General features: G+C 40.2%; 1 protein-coding gene across 1 annotated transcript in view; it reads right to left on the bottom strand.

The window, feature by feature from the left end:
* Positions 1 to 21,558, bottom strand: part of necab3 (N-terminal EF-hand calcium binding protein 3) — an 87,894-nt gene extending 66,336 nt beyond the window's left edge. Inside the window, exons 1-2 of the mRNA XM_079579326.1 lie at positions 21,370 to 21,558; positions 8,603 to 8,627 (exon numbers count right to left, since the gene is read on the bottom strand). Of these exons, the coding sequence (XP_079435452.1) occupies positions 8,603 to 8,627; positions 21,370 to 21,525 (181 nt within the window). The 5' untranslated portion in view covers positions 21,526 to 21,558. The remainder of the gene's footprint in view (positions 1 to 8,602; positions 8,628 to 21,369) is intronic.
* Positions 21,559 to 22,078: the final 520 nt, after the last annotated feature.

Below are 22,078 nucleotides of genomic sequence, written 5' to 3'. Positions count from 1 at the left end.
ATTTAAAGCATTGGGGGGGTCTTGCAGGAAGTGGAATGTCGTGAATTAGCGACACATGGCGTTAAGGGGCGTTAACTAAGCAGTTTTTTTGTGAATAAAATAAAATAAATTTCCCCTTGTTTTTTTGAAATTCAAAACTCAATAAATCAGGCTAGGAATCAGATATTAAAAAATATTGTTTAGTCCAAGGCTGGAACATTTGAAGTCAAGAGGTGCCACTGACATGGAGACATTGTTGGACCAATGTGAGAAAATGGCCCTTGAAACTACGATTTCCTATATAAATCTATCGCGAAACACGGAATCAGTGCAATATTTAAACATGTTATTGTAATGATTATATTTTGTTTGCAGGTGAAAGGTTATATGTTCAGAGACAAATTTGCTAGCCTGGCTATCCCCAGACTAAATATCACAAGTTGTATTTAGTCTGGGGATCACCAATTCATTTTCTCGTAGGAGAGGTGTGGTTTACGATCGTCCACAGCCGTTTATTGGGCGCTAGGAATGTCTATCATGCGTCTGCACGTAGCCACAGCCAATCAAATCAGTTCGATCCGATGACGTATGACGTACCCGCTGTAAACTTTCGAGCTAAACTAGAACACGGTGTAAAGCTTGATTTAAAGATGGTGTTGCGTCTGCTGCTGTCATGTTGGATCTGTAAATAAACTTTTTTTTATCCGTAAATAAATTACAAGCTTCTGTATGTCGAGTTGTGCGTCATCGTCTTGCCGTCCCTCCTTGTTCTATGATCGGTCCCCGAATCCATGTGAAGACTTTGGCCATGGTCCCCAGACTGCTGTGCCGTTCAAAATGATTCGAGCGCACACAGCAGCGTGGGTATTCCCAGGCTACAGTTTGGCCCAAATTGAGTTTTGCCTGGTCTCAGGTTTCAGCTTCTGTGACACTGGTCAGGAAATGCTCATTAAACAGTGAGTGACACGTCCATATATCCGGCATGTGGTGTAATTACACATTATGATCAAATAGCCTCAAAGCTTTATCCACATCATACGTACTGTGTCTTCACGGTACAGATGACACCACATCATCATGAGAGAGACACCGAGATTATCTGTTCATTAGTGAAGAAGATGCACGTATAGACTTCTCTATAGTATAATTTATGCATTCACACATCTGTCACATGCACCATTATGAAAAATCTTATTAAAAAGGAAATGGAGAATGCATTAGATCAATTATGCAAAGAAGCAGGTGACGCGGGTATATTTAATGTATATTGCAATATCATTAGTGTCATTTTCAAAAGGAAAATGGCCTAACGATGTATTAACCAAACTTGATTTTATTCGCTTATTGGAATGTTTAATTAGGATAAAAACAAGTTTCTTACCAAGTTCAGGGTGTATACGGTATCCCATTTAAAAGTTACTTTTATCTCCAAGACTATACTAATGGGGCATGCGGCTAGTTGCTCTGTGTGAACTAAAATTCAAAGAAAGTTAGAGAAAAGACTAATATCTCTTACTTGTGTCTAGGGAGAACCAACTCATAAATATAATCAAAACAGACAATATTAACATAAAATAAGTGATCGATTGATTTATTTGTAACAAGTAAAAAGTCTTGTTTCCAATTATAATGAGGATTTTAGTCATTTCATCCCCACTGATGTTTTAGTCATAATTAAGGCCCGCCTCCTGGAACAGCCACCTTAACATGGTGGAGGGGTTTGAGCACCCGAATGATCCTGGAGCTCTGTTGTCGGGGGCTTGGTGCCCCTGGTAGGGTCTCCCAGGGCAAAGAGGTCCTATAGGTGACGGGTCAGACAAAGAGCGGTTCAGAAGCTCCTTATGAGAGACCAACAGGCCCGGTTAGAACCATGAGGCCGTCCTGTGGACCCCCCACCTGCAGGAGGAGCCACAAGGGGCTGATTTGGGCAGCTCCAACAGCTGCCCCCACGACCTGGCAACGGACAAGTGGAAGAAGATGGATGGATGGATAATTAAGGCCCAATACTTGAGTTTCTGATTACAAACAATGAAAAAGGGAACCGATAAACTAGATTGTTAGTTGTGGTCTTTCCGGGCCACTTCTCAGGGTCACTTGTGCAGAAATGCACAATATAAATTCAAATATATAATTGCACATTCCGCTAGAGGGCGCTGCAGGCTATTCGAGCAGCAGAAAGAAAGTTTGGAGTGAGCGAGGAGCGGAGGTTACTCTTAAAGAAGAAAACAAAACAAAGATAATCACGGGCTAAAACCTCAATGGCCACAGCTAGAGGAACGAGTTCGCAAATGAGAGCTTGAAAGACTTGCTGTCCTAATCAGGGCCAGTGCAGCCTCCAGCCGCTAAAGTTCTGTGACTTTTTTAAAGCACAGAGGGCCTGATCTTGTGCATGAAAACGGAGACGATAGCGTGACATTTTGCGCTCAGTAGGAGCGTACTTTGTGATCTTGCCACTCCAGACTTAGCGCATTTAAGTGGGTGGAGACACACACATTTTCCTCCAACCAGATCGACTCCGCGTCCAGGAGAGTGGTTGTGTGGGAGTGGGGGGTGAACATGTGCTTTTGTTTTGCTTCGCGTTCACGCCGAGCGCGGCCGATCCGCGCCACAGCGGACACTGTAGCTCTTTTTCTCTCGAGACGTGAACATGGTTTAGCTCACGATGGGGTAAATAAAGTTTTTAGTTTGACCTGTGAGAGCCAAAGGCTTAAGAAAGAACGCAAGACAGCGCAATATAAACGAGGAAGTGAATGTCAGTCGTGTTTCCATCAGTGCAGTCGCCTCCTCTTGTGACGCCCCCTCACAGGTGGCGGAGGCGAATGGCACATATAGCGCCGCCACTCGGAAAATAATTTGCCAAGAGCCTGCGCCGCCCCGTGCGCCGCCACAAGATCTGGCCCTGAGAGTTTCTTAAAAACATTCACTTTAAATTTACTCCATCAACATGTCCTCAAGCGGCATCACTTTAACTTAATCAGGGAAAAGTAAAGCGATTAATTTATTGATCATAAAGATAATCTGCTGATCAAAATAACCATTAATTGCAGCCCTATCCCACAAAAAAAAGTATAAATATATTTTTTTTAATTAGATGTACACTAATGTCCACAAAAGTCTTGAATGTACTAAAGGCCTTTTACTTTACTCCTTGAGTCATTTTACCTGCTCACCCTGTCTGGGAATCAAACCCGAGAACATATTTCAAGAGAAAAAAGAACCAGCCCCACAGTCATAATGCTGGAAATGTATAGCAACACCAAACAAAGATATTAATAACCACATCTTTTACAAAATATTTTGTTCTGGAAACACCGTCCTGACTATTGTGTCCATTCTTAATTTACCCAGTGCGCACTAGGACTCAGCATAAAGCCTAATATATCACCACAGCTGCAAGGTTCGTGGTCCAAATGAATCACGGAACAGGAACATAAATGGGTTTTCGAAACAGATTGCCTGGCCCCAAAACGACCAGAGCAACACACAAATATACATAGGCCTATTTGACAAAAATAAACATGTGCTGGCGTCACAGTCACAGCTACTGCCGAGATAAAGGACTGTTCCTGGACTATACACAGAGGAGAAGTGAACAACCCAGTAACGTTGCGCAAATTAATCAAAAGCATAATTTAAAAGTGTCCTAGATTTTCAAGGGTTTATGAAACAGTATCTTTAACAACTCTAAACCAGCATGAAATAAGCACACACGCAAAACCCAACAATGCCTTTTCGATATCCGAGCAGGGCTGTGTAATTATTTGAGCTTGAATTGAAACGCTAATCTCAGCTTTGGTCAATTATGATCAAGGGTTTTCTAATCGTCAGGTCTGCAGCCAGTTCTGTGGCAGTGGCAGCGCCGGGCTTGGAGTTTGGAGAAGGACAATGGAAGATTTGAGTGTGTCAAACAGCTCCTGAAGTGGAAAGGATTTATTCATTATTTAAGCTGAGGTTTATATAAAAGGTCTTTCTTGTGAAACATATTGACCGGTATTTGTTTGATTGATCAAAGAGGATACGTTTTAGATGTTTTGGCTTCCCGTTCCCCCTTGTATCGCTAAGGGAAAGTGGTTTATTGGTGGTTGTACAAAAGAGTTACAGAAATGTGTCTTGGCCCAAATGCAATATAAAATATGATACCATATATTTCTACCAGTGGCAAATGTTTTTTTTTTTTTTTTTAAATAGACTGAATTTTTTGTTTTGATTATTTCAATCACATATAGATACAGACGGCATCTCGTCATAGAAGGGGGCGTGGCTTCGCCGAGGGGGAAAATAGAATCTTTAGAGAAACACAATTTTTCACTCTTTTTTGCCATTTTCTGGTGGAATATCAACTTATTTATCACATAAATAAAGTCAAGTGTAAATCGGGCCCATATGGATATTTTGTCGCAACAGATTGTTCAGTAGAAGTGAAAAAAACGGCAGTTGTAGCAATCGCTAGCTAACCGTTAGCATTAGCCCGATGCTAACATGTAGCATCAAGTTAGCATTCTCCGTTATTCATGTATCTATGGGCTGTTGAACCACTTTGCACCTCTCCATGTCTTTGTATCATTATTTAGTAGAAACTTTGTTCATAATTCAGCATTTGTTACAGTAGTTTTTGAATAATGAGAGAAAATTTAAATTTTTTCAAAATTGTTTTCCCCTTAAGTGTTTTCAAAAATTACCATGTATAGGCGATTCCAGAGATGCCGTCTGTAGCTATGCAGCAGTTTTTAATCAACTTAATCAAGAATTGACTTCCTGTTTTGATCCGGCACACCAAAATAAAAGCACAATCCTATTAGTTCAGCAGTTCATTAGTTCAACTTTCTTTCTGCCTAAGAGACAAAACACTTTAAATGTGTGTATTTAATTATATTCTTGTAGTGTTGCAAGTACCTGCTGAACTAATTTAATTTTAATTTAATCACTAAGACAAGCTGTGTGCTTTTATTTTGGCCTTGTTTTGATTTGAAGTTATGCACAGAGTCAATTGGAGCAACACAGCGGCATGGTTGTTGGCTGTCTTGCCTCACAGTAAGAAATAATAATATTAATCCTGGGACCGGGAGGACATTTCTGTGTGGCGTTAGCATGTTCAACCCAATAACTGTTCTGCTTTCTGACTGCAACACTAGGGGCCGCCATTGCTGTTGTACCTCCATAGCAGCTAATCTCCCATTAGAAAGCATTGCACATTAGACATGTTAAAACAACTTTAAATCCTGGTTTCTAATTTTCCTAAACTTTCTGCAGCTAGATATTCCTCCCGTGATAACGCTAGGTTAGTTACAATTAAAGAAATCAGGCTGGTTACGTTTTAGAAATCTTGCATAATTAATGAGGGCCTGACTTGGATCGACAGGCCGTTAGCATGAGAGCTAGTGGCGCGGCTACGATCGAACTCCAAGCCCTGCGAGGGCCGAGTCTACTGTGAAGATCCTGCTCTTTTGCCCTTTTTAGGAACATGCTTCATCAAACCTGGGGAGGAGGAGTCTGTAAATCCCCCCTCAAACGTAGTTATTATGGCAAATGCGGAGGAGTGAGGAGGAGTTGTCTATTAATTCTACAGTCTATGGTTCTGCCTTTGCTTACTTAGGTTTCCATCGCCATTAAAAAATAACTACAACAGTGGACAAAGGATTAACCCATGCTACAATCTGTCGTGATTGAAGTTTTGACTTTAGTAATATATTAAAGTACAAATTACCATCTTGGCCAAATATGAGCAGCCCAGCTTTAGAGTTGACCAAATGAGAACAAAAAATACAAACAGAAAGGCCTAACAGGTGCCAGGAGTGCCAACAGATTTACATGAATTGTCCCTACAAAATAAACAAACATTTATAATGGTGCCCAATTTATGTCCCCCGACCATTACTGAATGCATTTGCGAGAACGCTGACAGAAACTGGTGAACAAAAAACATGCATTTGGTCTATAAACATAGCACGATCCCACGGACATAGAAGTGATCATTTTGACATGGCCTTTTAGAACCAGCATGCCGCACACTCAATAATTTAAAGGTGACGATGTATTGTATGCACATTGATATAGAGGTCAGGAGGTCAGAGTCTCCACCAAAGTCTTATCAATCCAATGAAAGCAGCCAGACACAGCCGGAGTCTAAAAGTAGGCCATAAAGTAGGGCGCCCTCTTCTCTCCCCAAAGGTTTGCCCCGTCGCTGCCGCTCCTAAGTGGTTTATAAATTCCCTCAAATGCATCACGGACAGTTGCTTTTCATTTGATAAAGCCTATAGACCATTACAGATATTCCTGGTTGGCTTACTTCATATGTGCACCGCTGCCAAGTCATCTGTGAAGAAGATAAAAGCCAGATCCTAATTTAGGCCTGGGCACACGTTCTATCTGAAAGAGTGGTCCATGTGCCGCTACTGCTCTAATGGTCTGAAGGCCATGGGTGTTTTTTTTCTTTCTTCTTACATACTTGAGAATGGGAGGTAAGAAGCACCGCTCATTAAAAACGGGAATAATTTTACTGTGGAACCACTGAAACGGAAACTATATTTAGCATCCACCTTTTAAACAATTTTAATGAGCCTAAATCATGCAAAATCTACTTTTTACGAGCCATGTTAATATCCTTATAATAGAAAACATAGTGTTGTATTCCATTCACACATGATTCTGTAATACCGCATATTCAGTCCAAAAACTCTCCTTCATTCACTTAAAAATGCCAGCACACTCCAAAGAAGGTCGCATGGAGATTTCTCTTAAGTTTTCTACAATATAGGGCCCGATCTTTCGCCTGGCGCAACAACAGCGCTCCTCAAGACAAACTTGGTATCTTGTGTACAAACAAAGGGTTGGCTGAGTCGATGTGTGTTACGAACAGCGCTGACTACAACAAGCTCTTCCTCTTTGCTCTCTCTTCTCTACATCAACATCGCTCGCAGGACAAACGACAAACTATTTCTCCCACTGTGAGTTAAACACTGTCCAGCTCCCGAATAACATATCAATGATCGGGCCCTAGCGCCAGTATAAAGGTCCTATATCATTTTATGTTGTAATGCTATTTCCTTATGAAAAACACCCCCAGAGTGTTTTTTGGCTTCATTCTCGCATTTCTAAGCAATCCTCCTGAATCGCGAGTGAGTTGTGACACTGACGTATTTCACGCCATAGTGTCAAACAGGAAGAGCCCGACATCTGTAATGTAATGACTGATTTTAATTTATAAAACAGCTTTTTCATTATTTCTGTTGTAAGAAAGAAATGAAGACAAAAGGAAGTGCCGGAGGTGTCCGCGCTGCCCCTGCAGGGAAAACAAACGCACCCCCTGAGCGTCTGAACAGATGTCATGTTTGCACCGAAAGCTCTTTCTAACCTACTCTGGTCACGCCTGTTCTTTATTCTTACCAAACGACAATGTCACAGAGAAAAGCACGTTTTTACAGGACTTTATTCAACCTTCCTAAAGAGAATGCCATTTGAAATACAATGTCTATGTGAAACTGACCAAATACTTTTTTTCCCCACTGTACATGCCTATACTTTCCTTTAGGATGGCTAAAACAGCATGATACAGATCCTTTAAAGAGCGTGGAAAACACACAGTAGAAACGTGAGCAAAACACCGGAACGTGCACCTCCACATCCAACCACCCACCACCAACAATAGCAGAAAATATTCTAGTCTGGTAAGGTCTGTAGGAAGTGTAGCTTGGAGAGCATAACATCGCCCTGAGAGTCTGTCCGGCCACTTACTACAGCAGGTATGAAGCAGAAGATTTCACAGAGCGTCCCCCGCCGGTGCAAAAGTCTAGTCTCATTCAGCCCCTGAACTAATAAAAAGGATTAGCATATTGTAAATAATGTATTGTTACTTCTTTTGTTCTTCTATATTTAGACTGCTATCTCCTAGTGTTTACAATGTGTGTGTCCAATGACCACTGGCCAATTAGGCAGATGTTTATGTAACGGTGCTGTGGGCTCTGTTCTAATGTCTCCACAGGAAAACAGACGTTCACAGGCTGTAGCTTTGCTCTTCTCGGTGTAATGGCGATTCTCCCACCTCAACTCAAGAAGAAAAACAATGGAGTGTGTGTGTATATTAGCTGCAGGCAACAGACCCATTCATCATGTAAAGTGGTCGCACCAAAGGTTAAGAGAGAAGTAAATGTTGTTTGGAAGAACGCTGATTGTATTGTGGGTAAAAGAGCGCCTTGGTTGGATTCCTGGCTGCCGGAGGAGCAGACTGACGTTGCCGTGTCTTTGAGCAAGACACTTTACCCCCTGATAAGGTTGTGTGTGAATGACTGAAAAGATGACTTGAACTGTAGAATATATGAAATATAAATCTACGGTCTCAAATTCACATCAGATCAATATTGTTGCTATTTGGCGCAGTTCAAGAGCAGATATTTTCTTTTCATAGTGACAACAAACAGCATTCACATTTCAGACAGACTTCCAGCCTGCCATTATATACGAGATCTTCATTTTAATAGAGAGGGGGAAGTTAGTGAAGTGTAACGAGTCAGCCATGCACAACTGATTTTCCTCCCACTGTGCAACACTAGACAATCGCAGAAGAGGCAGATGAAATGAGGTAAGAAGCGTGCACACTGACGGTGCACACATATACGGATTTACTCACCGTTCTTGTCTGCGCGACGGAAAATCTGCAAAAGACGACAAAATAGAAGAGACAATATTAGACATGGAAATGTATCATGAAGGTATTTTGTATCCCAGTCCAAATGCATGGTTATTATTACTGTCACATGCTTTAAGATATTATATGTGTCTGCCGCTTATCTGATTTTCCACTCTAAATTGTGTACTAATACACTGAGCCAGTAGGCCTATTATGAGCCACAATATTTGCAGGTGATTCTGCTAAATAAGTCATACAACTGTAAAAACTGAAACTAGTAGAGGAGTAGAATCAATCATTATCAAAATAAAATACTGTAGCAATTTCAATGGCTGCAATTATCAAATCTATGCAACCAAAAATATTCAGAGAGCTTAATATTTTGTGCAAAAAGCAAAGTTATGTCTGTATTTCATCGTCTTAAGCATAACAACCTCGAAGCCTCGTAGTTTGGATCTCTACAAACAAGTTGGAAAAGTGAAATATCTAACATAAATCGCAACCAAAACATTGCAGATTTTTTTTTTATTAGGTTCAAGCTTGGCAGCCTTCTCAAAGCACTTATTGCAGTAATTTTTCTGTGCCCTGTCAAGTCAACCACTCGCTCAGTATAACAATCAGGGAGCTGCACTATGGGAAAATCACAATATTAAATGCTTCAATCCAGCGAAACAATCCCACTGTTGTGTTTTACTTTTGCCTCCACATGTGGCGCTCTGGAAGGCCCCCTTGTATCTGTGTTGCCTGTTTGTGAACCATGGATTATATTATTGAAGACCCTATGTAAGGCGTGGTTAAACCTCTAACAGGTGCTGTCTAATGAGGAAACTGTTTCTTGACCCTGTTTATAGAACAGTTTTGTATCTGTTTCTTCGGATATTCAACCTGCCATCTTCGGTTTAGGGTTAGCAATTATGCATATCCAAATCTCAAAGTGTATTGACAGGAGAGGTTGCAGCTTATGCCAGTGTGATTTTTTTACAGTTGTTCAGAACGTGTCTTAAATCCAATGCTGTGCAATGTAAAACTAAGATGAGATAAGATAAGATAATCCTTTATTGATCTCACAATGGAGAAATTCACTTGTTACAGTCGGTATTCAAGAAGATCACTCAGAGTTGTGCAAAAACAGACAGGAAAATTTGCAACCAGTTCAATAGTAGAAAACGAGGTATCTTATGTACAATAAGTAAAGCAAAAATCTTAGGGGGCAGAGTTATAACAATGGGGAATAATAATAAATAAAAATGGGATAAAAATTAGAACAGGTTATATAAGTAGAATATCGGGGTGTAAAGTGACAGTCCTAGTGCAGGATGTCAATAAGTGTTACTGGTACAGGGAATAAAGTGCAGCTGATACAGAGATTATTGCAAGTGGTTTTGCAAGGGGGGCTTTGGAAAAGGTTACTTTACAGTCTTATTGTACAGTCTGACAGCAGTGGGGATGAAGGCTTTGCGGTAGCGCTCCTTCTTGCACTGAGGGTGTCTCAGTCTGCCACTGAAAGAGCTGCTCAGCTCTTCTACAGTCCCGTGCAGTGGGTGGGAGGTGTTGTCCATGATGGAGGTGAGTTTGGCCAACACCCTCCTGTCACTCACCTCCTCCTTGAGGTGAACACCCAGGTACTCGAAACTGTCCACCTCCTCAATGTCCTCCCCCTAGCCTGTTCTGCCACCACGATATGGAGGTACTACAGCATCGGCGGCCAATGGGGGCCCCTAGCATCGCTATTATGAATCTCTGCTACAAGCGGCCATTGGTTATATCGCCCCAATCGTAGGGTAGGGGAAACCATACAGAAGACAGAGAGAGCACTGAAAGGCCTCACCCGGCACAGGAATCCAGCCCGGGACCTTCTTGCTGTGAGGCAGGAGCACTAACTGTTGCTCCACAGTGCCGCACTATTGTCTTCGTACCGTGATTGTTTATCTCAAGGCTTGGATCTTGGAATGAAAGTGTAGCTGCAGAAAGAGTAAACACCAAATCTTGTACTGGTTGCTCTAAAGATAATTCAAAACAATATCTTTAAAGGTCTGGTTAAGTAGAGGTGCTGCATGAAAGTATAATGGCATTACAGTATATTTATAAGCTGCCGTAAACTTTCAGTAAACACAAACCCAACTGACATGCTTTGTATAGTTCAACAAGTTTCCAATGTGAATAATAACTTCACCACATCCATCAGTGAATGAATTGAAGTACGTACACTTTAACTGTTGGGACTATTATGACGGCCTTTGTGCTCACAGTAGAAGATTGCACAATTACACTTGACTTTAATGATGATCAATAAAACTCATTCACCCACAAAGACAATTAAACACAACAAACAGTGTTGTTCACATGTCGCATGAATAAATTGTTATTTTGTGGATTCAGTCTGCCTCTCAGTCTGCATTCAATTATTTGTAATCGAAAGTGCACTTGAAGGTTATAAAACGTGTTGCCGCCAACCCAGTTTAGACCCGTTCTTGGACTTCTATGTATTATTCTGTGTATATTTTATGAACTTTTGTAAGTCAACCTGTCCAGGGACTGCGAGTGGAAATTTGCATGTTTGCTATAACCTGGCACAAAACATCTCTTCTCTCTTACAATAAACTCAAGGATCTCTGCCGCCGCGGGGAACCGTTGAATTAGGCGACTCCACATGGTCAAAACCCATGACGACTTGCTAAATGCGTCTCAATTTCCGCTGTAGTCTGTTTCTTGCAGTATGAGCTAATGCCTTCAAGCTACATGTACTGGTTACACAATTCTTTCCTAAATCATAGTAGCTTGTCAGTTCCAATTTGCATGATGGCAGAGAGGAAAATAAGAAAGGTCGCCCTCATCTTTCATCATTTTCATCAGTGAACAACGTCTGTGTCTTCACTTCTGTTACATCTGTCCCTGTCCAGCTTCACACATGACGAGCGACTTCTCAGCGCTCTTGACAGCTCTCAATGTTCTATTTTTGATCTTCATGTAATTGCCTTTACTCTAGGCTTATATTATGTAAAATCTTGCAAATCTGTTCTGTCTCAGCCTGGTACATTGTCGTAGTATATAATCCACCATGATGGTATCGATGTTTGTTGTTTGTTCTTTTATTTTGAAATAAAGAGAAAGCCAAACCAAGAGGGGGTCATACCGCCTTTGCTCTGCCCGATCCCGTCAGACCTTGGAAGCTAAGCAGGGAAGGGCCTGGTCGGTACTTGGATGGGAGACTAGCGAATGTAGTGAGTGAGTGAGTGGTTGGTGGTGGTCGAAGAGGCCGATAGCGCAGACTGGTTGCCTCGCTTCCGTTAGTTCTCTACCACCACCGAGTATGGAGTGAACGAATACTGCAGTGTTAAGCGTCTTTGAGTGTCCAGAAAAGCGCTATATAAAACCAATGCATTATTATAAATATGTCCTGTCACGTGATATATTTAGGATATCTTTTATATGAATGGTCGCACCTGTGTGTTAATCACGTATTTTAGGAGGACAGACAGAAGCTGAGCTGAGCTGTTTCCCTGGTTGTTGTGATCTTTCCTTTCTTGATAACATTGTGCAGTGGCAGATGTTGGGAGCACATCGGGCCCTGCAGGTTTGTGGCGGCTCGGAGGGGGGTGAGGGTGGGGGTGATGAGTTAATTTCATTCAGCTCTGTTTGCAAGTATTGCTTGATTTAGCGTCAGCCTCATTAAATCACGCTCAGTCCTCCTTCTCCATTGTTTTCATGTGTCTTTTCTATTGTGTTCTGTGCCCACTTCACTCATGTTGTAAATGCACTCCTTATATTTCCATTACTCAATGTCTATAAAGTCTATTAGGGCTGAAAGATGTATCGTATCGATATCGAGATATGAACATTCAAGATATTAATATTGAAAAAGCAAGATATAAACTATATAGATTTTCATCAATAAAACTGCACTCATAGTAATATCGTATGGTAAATGGTCTCAACTTATCTAGCGCTTTTCCACCTACATTAGGCACTCAAAGCAATTAACAGCAAGGATCCACTCACCCATTCATACTCTCATTCATACACTGGGGGCAATGTGCGTGAAGTGTCTTGCCCGAGGACACAACGACAGTGTGCACTTTCAGGAGGTGGGATTCGAACCCCTGACCATCCAATCATGAGACGACCCGCTTGACCATCTGCGCCACTGTCGCCCCATGTACCATATCGTTCAGCCCGTATGTCTATCACTTTAAAAAAAAAGATTATATTGTGCTGTCATCTAAAATTTAAAGATAGCACTGCGATGTACTCCTTTGATTTGAGAAAAGTAACTGTATTCTCAGTCCTCTCAAATGAAAGAGTCCAGTTACTCAAAGAGTATAAATAAGTATTCTGAATACATGTACAGGCACTCATCATAAAACTAGAATTGAAATCATGAAAAAGTGCATTTACTTCTGTTTTTCCACTTAAAATTTGAAACTAATATATGATATAATAAACACGGTGAGGCTGCGTTTCAGTTTCATGCAGCTAAAATCTGGAACAGTCTTCATGAGGACGTGAGACAGGCCTCAACTCTGACAATGTTTAAATCCAGGCTGAAAACAGTTCTGTTTGCCCGTGCATATGACTGAATGTATTTTATCTACACTCTTGCCTTTTACTGTAATTGATTAATTTTATGTTGATGTCCAGAGGAGAAGGAGCGACAAAAACAGAGGTTAGGTAACTTTGTGTGAACGAGCAAGAAAAATAGTGGTCAAGACAGAGCGAAATAGTGCTCAAGACAGAGCGAGTCCAAACAAGACTTAAAAATGCATATAACTGAAAGTGTTTTATCTGCACTCTTGCCTCTTACTGTAATTGATTAATGCTATGTTGATGTTTTTATTGATTGTATTTGTTTTCTTACATTTATGCAACTGTGAAGCACTTTGAATTGCCTTGTGTATGAATTGTGCTCTACAAATAAACTTGCCTTGCCTTGCCTTGATATAGACTCATTACATGCAAAGTGAGATATGTAGCCTTAATTTGTTATAATTTTGATGATTATGGCTTACAGTCCATTTTTAAAATATTCAAATTTTCTGGGTTTTTTACAAGCTGAGCCATAATAATCAAAATGATAATATATTAGTTCCACAGTTTAAGTTGAATAACAGAAGTGAATGCACTTTTTCGTGATATTCTAATGTACGTATGACGAGCGCCTGTATTCTGTTATTATTACCCAACACTGTTTGTCTCTTTCTTCTGTTGTGATTCATGATGCTTCTCCGTGTTTTGCTCAAAGTCCGCACACCATCACCAGAATAGTTCTGATCATGGCAGTGCATAAATTACAGGTGTCTCATCTTACCCACATCAGCAGGTTGCAGCCGTTGTTCATAAGTTGCAGGTAGATATTTGTGCTCTGCTGGCTGGCATTTTGTACAACTATATTTCATACAACGAAGTCTAAGAGGTATTATCTTCAAGACCAAAGGTGAGCAAACTAATCTCTTACACTTCACTCCGACCTGTCAAACACCCAAGACTGATGAAAAGCCAGATCAGCTCTAAGAACAACCACTAACTTTGATGCATCGTCTACAGAGGGTGAACAACAGCAATTTCACAGACATACAAAGAGGTGATGTATAAGTATAGCTATAACTTATGTACTAACTTAGGTGATAATTACAGTCGATTTGAGATATTGCACTTGTCTGACACACGGCCCAAACCAAGACAGTCAGGCGGGCCCCCCAGCAAAACCCAAAGTGGATCTTGGGTCACAAAGTTTACCTATGCCTGTTCTAGACACACGCCTAATTATGTTATGCTACAAGAAACACCAAGACCTACTGTAAGTAGCTAAATGCCAGAATAATGCTATATCCCACGGGTAGGCAACGTCAGGCCCGAGGGCCAAATCCGGCCCTCCAGCACAGATCCTCTGGCCCCCCAAGATAAATTTGCTCACACACCTGTCAAACTCGGGCAGTGGGGGAAGATGAGCCTCTTTTTGCTTTGGCGGTTATTGTGTAAAAAGAGTTTCATATAAATACAAAATGTTACTATTTATACACATTTTGGATTAAAAAAATCGCTGTGAGCATGTTTTTCAATCTCTTAACTCCAACCTGAACTGAACAAATTTTCTCCAGTTTGGCTTTACCCAAATCTAAAAGCTTCTTGAAAAAAAAAGCATCAAAACGGCATCGAAACACAACAAAGTGACGAAAAAGCGACAAAAACGCAACAAAAGAGTGACTGAAATATGCCAGAAAAGCAACAATAATGCAACAAAAAAGCGACTAAAGAACGAGAAAAAAGTGTCGAGAAAACAGGGCAAAAAATACTACTAAAAAAACACTTCTTTTTTTTGTTTTTAAAGAGGCTAGATGCAAGTTTGCCATTTTATACCCACTACTGCCACCTCAGGTCATACGTGTAACTGCACCTTCTATATCAAGCTCGTGCATGTCGGCAATTCGGACCGAAGTAAAGCTTTTTGAGTGACAGTGCAGGATTTTAGAGGCAGTTGTGGTGAACAGGTCTGGGCTCATTCTACACATTAGGACATGGCTGGAACATGTAGGGGGAGGAAAATACTGAATTTTAACATTTTTAAACTCCGTATAGATACAGACGGCATCTCGTCATAGAAGGGGGCGTTGCCTCACCGAGGGGGAAAATAGAATCTTCTGGGAAACACAATTTTTCACTCTTTCTAGCCATTTTCTGGTGGTATATTACTTATTTATCACATACAAACTAAGTCCAGTGTAAGTCAGGTCCATATGGATATTTAATCACAGCAGATTGTTCAGTAGAAGTGAAAAAACGGCAGTTGTAGCTAGCGCTAGCTAACCGTTAGCATTAGCCCGATGCTAACATGTAGCATCATGTTAGCATTCTCCGTTATTTATGTATTTATGGGCTGTTGAACCACTTTGCTCCTCTCCGTGTTTTTGTATCTTTATTTAGTAGAAACTATATTCACAATTCAGCGTTTGTTAAAGTAGTTTTTGAATAATTAGAGAAAGTTTAAAAATTGTTTTCCCCCTTAACTGTTTTCAAACATGACCTTATATGGGCGATTCCAGAGATGCCGTCTGTATCTATAGTCCCTTTAAACTACAAAAACGCTTCAAAGATTTGACAAAAAAGCAGCAATTAGTTTTGTGGGCCTTAGCTTTCAAATGAGGCTCTGCAGTCGGAAGCTTTTAGATTTGGGTAAAGCCGAACTGGAGGTTAAAAAAATAACATCCAGGGAAAAACGTCCCATAAAATGCAAAACTTTGGCATTTGCAGAAAATTGTCCTTCACTTTGGGCTTCAATGATTCGGCCCTTGGTGATTTGGTGATGATGAAAATCGTCCCTCCACCACACAAACCTGGCTACCCCTGCTATGTCCAAACTACTGGATCTGTCATAATATTGAAACTGTTTTCTTTGTCACTCGCTTTGCTGCTTTTGGTCAGGTCTTGGCGGCTGTTACGCGGAACATTTTGGCTCTTGCGTGTCAGGAGACCATAATGCATCATTTACAGCGGGGCCCAGAAAAGGTCAGAGCAGCTTCCCATAGCGCTGTCTTTCAGGGGGACCAGGTGCAAGGACAGTCAAACTCAGTCTCCAGCAGCACGCAAGATAAAATCCCAAATTACCGTCCACCATTTAGCCTCGCAATGATCTTACGTGTAATATTCGTAGATCATCAGATGAGAGATGACGTAACATGAATAAGCTTCTTTTATCCAGTCTGTATGCTGTATTTGATAAAGTTAATTGCTTCTTTTAGCATTGCGTAAACAAGTTGAAGCAAAATTGCATAGTGCAGATGGAGGATTAAGTCTTGAGTCGCTATGCACCACCAAAGCTGATATTTTTTGGAGGTTGGGTAAGAAGTAGCACCCGGAGGAAAACACGGAACACACGGAAACTCCACACAGAGAATAAAGCCCTTGACGTTTTTGCTGTGAGGAAAGTTCTAAGCCAAACCACAACAAAGTAAAAAAATACAAATACAAATAATAAAAATGATAATGTTTTTATGAGCATGATGTGTTTTTATTTACATCTACAATATGTGTGCATTTTAGGAAGAGGTATTTGGTGATACACTGTTATGAACTATAACAAAAGGAGAGGGAAAGCACATCAAGTAATCATTTATAGAAAAATACACTACAAAAAGTAAATATCAAACATTGGCTTCAATGACTTGAATTGAGGAAATATATCTTGTTTCGAGGGGTTTTCACTCATTTAGACCTTTTTCCTGATCTGACCAAGATGATTTTGCTTATTTGATGACATTTCAGAGGTTCTATGGTAAATCTCGCTTGAAATAAGAGTAAGTAAATAAGTAAAACTGCCAATGGGACAAGACCATTTTTCTTACCCCAGTGTAAGAAACTTACTTGAAATGAAGGCGAAATGTATTGAAACGAGTCAGAAACATCTCAGAGCAAGTGAAATAATCTAGGTCAAATGCCCAATTACATGCTAAAGGGATATTTCAGGATTTTTGAAATAGGGCCTCATTTCCTAGTTATCCAGAGTGTTCCTGATTTCTGGAGATATTTTTTTTTTTGTAATTCATGCAGTTCTTATATTTGAAGAGTTTCTACGATATCAGCTAGCCTGCATTAAAAACAGTCTGACCCGCTCCACAGTGCACCTGAGGTAAATCACTTATAACGCCAGACTAACCATATAAATGTCTGTGTCGATAGAGTAATTTTAACCATTTTGCCTTTAAAATACCTTATATTTGAGCAGCATTAGCTTTGTGGTTGTATAAGCTATGCAGCGGCGGAGTGATCTGCTAGAAAATAGTCCCTCAAAATACGATCGTTCATGTGATGCAAGGTCAGTTATATTCCAAAAATTATTTTATCGACACATACATTTATATGGTTAGTCTGGCGTTTAAGTTTAAGTTTAGTCTTAAGTGATTTGCCTCAGGTGCACTGTGGAGCGGGTCAGACTGTTTTTAATGCAGTGTAGCTGATACCATAGAAATGCGCTAGCCTTACACTAGCCTAGCGCCACGTAACTCTTCAAATATAAGAACTGCATGAATTTTCTTACATAAATTACAAAAAAAAATATCTCCAGAAATCAGCAACACTTTGGATAACTAGGAAATGAGGCGCTATGTCAAAAATCCTGAAATATCCCTTTAACTAGTCAAAACAACTACAATTTTGACTAGTTAAATTGAGACACCTGAACTAATCTAGTAAATTACTTTTTGCAGTGTAGTCATGACTTAGTTTTATGAAAGAAAAACTTCAAGATGTTAAAAAAGGTCAAAATGGATTGACGACATTTCTTGCTACTCATTAAATAAGTCAAAGTAATTAACTCGACTGCAGGTCCCTGAGAAAAATCAATCGAAATTCTTATGCTTTTTTTCCCACTTAGATCACATGATGCTCTTTCAACTTGTATACTTTATTCTTTCTTTATTCTCCTCATGATGCAGGATCTCATTTTCGACGGGTCTATATCTCTGGATGCCGTCTATTCATAAAAATGAATCTTACTCTTACCATTTGTTTAGTGACGATTTCTAAACAACATCTCAGTGTGCGCTGCTTTGTTGACAAAATCGCGGGCTGAGTGCACTGTGACGCTCGCGCTCTCTTCGGGGACAGCGTGCACCGAGAGAGTGTGACATTTCTGCCGAAAGTGACATTTTTCTTAAGAGAAGAAATGTCCTCTGAGCTTGGACCGTGCAGTTCAGGGTCAGCCGGGGAAAAAAGAGAAGTGCAGTGAGCAGTGGTTTAGTGATGGGAAATTACTGGAACACAAGCAATTTGAGTGGTGGAAATAAGGCAAGCAGCCACCACAGTTTATTAAGTTATACCTTTCCTCTAAAAACAGAGCATCCCGTCTCCTCCATGGGGTCTTGATGTATAAAACCTGCTCAGCATATCGATAAAACCTCTGCAAACATGCTCTGAAATGTTTATCTTTAACCCCTTTAACTCCCACCTGAACCGAGTACATTTTCTCCAGTTTGGCTTTTTACCCCAGTCCAAAAGCTTCTGAGAAAAAAGGTGTGAAAATAGCGACAGAACTGAGATGAAAACAATGATGAAGATGTGACAAAAAAGTGAGAAAACGTTGACAAGAAAGTGACGAAAAATGACCAAAAAATTGACCAAAAAAGACAAAAAAATGTGACAAAAAATGTGACAAAAATGTAACAAAAAAAGACAAAAAATGTGACAAAAATGTGACAAAAATGTGACAAAAAAAGACAAAAAATGTGACAAAAATGACCAAAAAATGACAATAAATGTGATAAAAATGTGACCAAAAAAGACAAAAAATTGACCAAAAATGTGACAAAAATGTGACAAAAAAAGACAAATAAACCGACAAAAAAATGACAAAAATGACAAAAAAATTACAATAAATGTGATACAAATGTGACCAAAAAAGACAAAAAATGTGACAAAAATGTGACAAAAAAAGACAAAAAAAACGGGGAAAAAAATGACAAAAAAATAACAAAAAATGTGACCCAAAAATGCCAAAAAAGGACCTAAAAAATGACAAAAAATGTGAGAAAAAAGACAAAAATGTGACAAAAAATGACACACAAAAAAGACAAAAAATGTGACAAAAGAATGACAAAAAATTGATTAAAAAAATGGCAAAAACTTACAAAATGAGTTGAATCCCCCCCCCCCCAAAAAAAAGATGGAAAAAAATCTGATGACGTGAGGAAAAAGATCCATTTAGATGAGTTTTGTAGATCTTAGCTTTCAAATGAGGTGTTACACTGGCCTACAGGATTTGGGTAAAGCTAAACTGGAGAAAATGCTCTCGGTTCAGGCGGGAGTTAAGAGGTTTAATACTCTGGACATGTTTAACTAAATAGTCTTTTCAAAAAGCAAATCTCACATCTGCTTATATCTTCTTTTCTAACGTCCTTCAGTTCAGGTTCGTTGTGCAGTGAGAAGTATGAAAGGGACTATAGCTGGGACGATTGTTCTACAGCCTGATTTACGAAGTGCTGGTGTGTGCATGTTCTGTGTGCGAGGGCAGCAGAGGAGGCTGCAGCTGCTGCCTGCTGCATGATAAATGAAGCCCTCACAGTCGGACGGGTTTAGGGACAGTTGGGTGCTCTCCACATGTAAGCCCGCTCTTAAACACGGCTCTGTCAAATGCATGTGGCTGAATAATAGGGTGTAATGGGTATTTTATGCACAGGCGGCAAGGCTCATGGATGTAATTGCCTTAAAGGAATAGGCCTCCTAAAGGTTATTGACGGAAGTGAGCGGGGGAAGTCTTAAGGAGTTACTGCGCAGACGTTGTGCTCCTTGTATCATTACGCCTCACAATATAGTACCCCTTTTTATCTGCTTATAAAATCGACATGTTACATTTCTGTGTAAATACACTTCACTTGAAAACACTTCACGTAACTTTATTTAAATAGGGAACACGTGGAAGAGCTTGGTAGCTTCTATCGTGAGCTTTTTCGGAGCTATGTGACATGTGGGAGAGGCTGCGTATGTGCTCCGTTTGCGTGACAGAGTGCACGGACAAAGACCAGACGGGGATATATTAACTCAAATAAGGTTAGGTAAGAACATATCTCAGTATGTAAAAACGGTGGCCTATTCCTTTAAAGGGACTATAGGGAGTTTAAAAATGTTAAAATTGAGTATTTTCCTCCCCCTACATGTTCCAGCCATGTCCTAATGCACTGTCAGTCAAAAAGGTGTTACTTCGGGTCCGAATTGCCGTCATGCACGAGCTTAATATAGAAGGTGCTTTTACACATATGGCCTGAGGTGGCAGTAGTGAGTATAAAATGGCCAACTTGCATCCAGTCTCTTTAAGGAGGGATAAAGTGGCTTCTGCTTATGCACACTGATGTTTACATTATTCATCAGTGTGTGTGTGCCAGGGTAAAAACTTTTTCATTGCTTGCGTTGCTTTGTATTTTGCTGCACATGACAAATAAACTTGAAGCATAAACCTATGCGATTAGAAGCACGGGGTAACTTTTTAAACCCCCTTTATCCTTGCCTAAAGCCTGCATATAACAAAAGGTTCAGATTTGGACTGTGGATCTCTTTGATGTAAATGATGTGATGGCGACACTGAGTATTGACCAGTGTTAATTTCGTCGACTCTTAATTTTAGTCAAAGTGTTATTTTTGACGACTAAAATTGGACTAAAACTAAATTAAAAGTTGTTCATGAGCCTAAAACTATGACTAAAATGTCCAGATATTTTAGTCGACTAAAATAAGACTAAATAAAAATGAAAGGGAGAGACTAAAATCATCCAAACTTCTATTGACCGTCTGAAAGAGCCTCAGATCATGTAAATTCACTGCCAAAGGATCAGCTCTGAGCTTTGTTCATGTGGAGCAGCTCCATGAAGCAGAGGAACAACATTAAATATGATTATAATGAATATTATCAATGCAAAGTCGACTAAATGTGTCTTAGATTTAGTCGACTAATTTTACTTGCAATTTTAGTCGACTAAAACTAGACTAAAATCGAATTACATTTTCGTCAAAAGACTAAGACTAAAACAAAATTAAAATATGTTAACACTGGTATCGACTTAGTTCAGAATGTGTTCCTCCTTTGAAAACAGTAAAGAAATGATCAAATAAAAGAGGAAAACAAGCAAACAAATACATTCATATATTCGCGTACTGTGATACATTATAAGGCAATAATGTATCACATGCCACGGCACCCATCTACTTTTAACCAACGCGTCAGGAACGCAGCAGCCGGACACAGCGCACAGCAGAAGTAGTTTTAGCACAGTTCAGGATTCACTCACATCATGGAAGATGGTCAGTCCCTGTCCGGGCAGGTGCTGCTGCTGCTGCTGCTGCTGCTGAGGCTGCGGAGGCTGTTGTTGCTGCAGCTGCTCCCGGAGGTGCCTCTGTTTGGCGGACTGCAAACACATTGTGATCATCTCCGTACAAGCCAACATCTTGTTTCTTTGCTTTTCTTTTTCCCCTCCACTTGCAAAAACAGAAGAGAAAAATAAAACGAAGGAGGAGAGAGTGACGGAGCGCAGAGATTGCAGGTGCGAGGAGAGGCGCCAAGTGAGAGCGGGAGGAACCGGTGCCGAGATGCAACTTTGTGCGGTCTGCGACTGTGTGCGCGCGTGGAGTGCAGGAGAGCCCCACCTGCTGGAGCCACGGAGCAGTTACACCAACCTTTTTTTTCTTTTTCTTTTTTTACTCCGGTGTGCTACTTTTACAAAACAAAAACGACAGGAAGCTCCAAGAGAGAATTTCGTATACGCGACAAGTTCACTGTTTAAAGTTACTGACCAACATGATACACAATAAAGAATGTGAGTTTAGTTTAGGCCTTCTGTGTTTTATTTGAATACATTTTTGCAGATTGTGTTCGGAGTGGGAAAAAGTAAAAGCATAAGAGGTCACTGTAAACAAAGAAATATAAACAAAAACAAAGTGGCTCAAACTGAATCAAACTTGTGGACACAACAGAAGTTTATAATATTTTATTGCAAACCT

This window comes from Gobius niger, assembly GCF_951799975.1.
Source record: "Gobius niger genome assembly, chromosome: 20".
In the NCBI taxonomy this organism is placed as follows: domain Eukaryota; kingdom Metazoa; phylum Chordata; class Actinopteri; order Gobiiformes; family Gobiidae; genus Gobius; species Gobius niger.
This window is presented reverse-complemented; position numbering and strand designations above follow the sequence as displayed.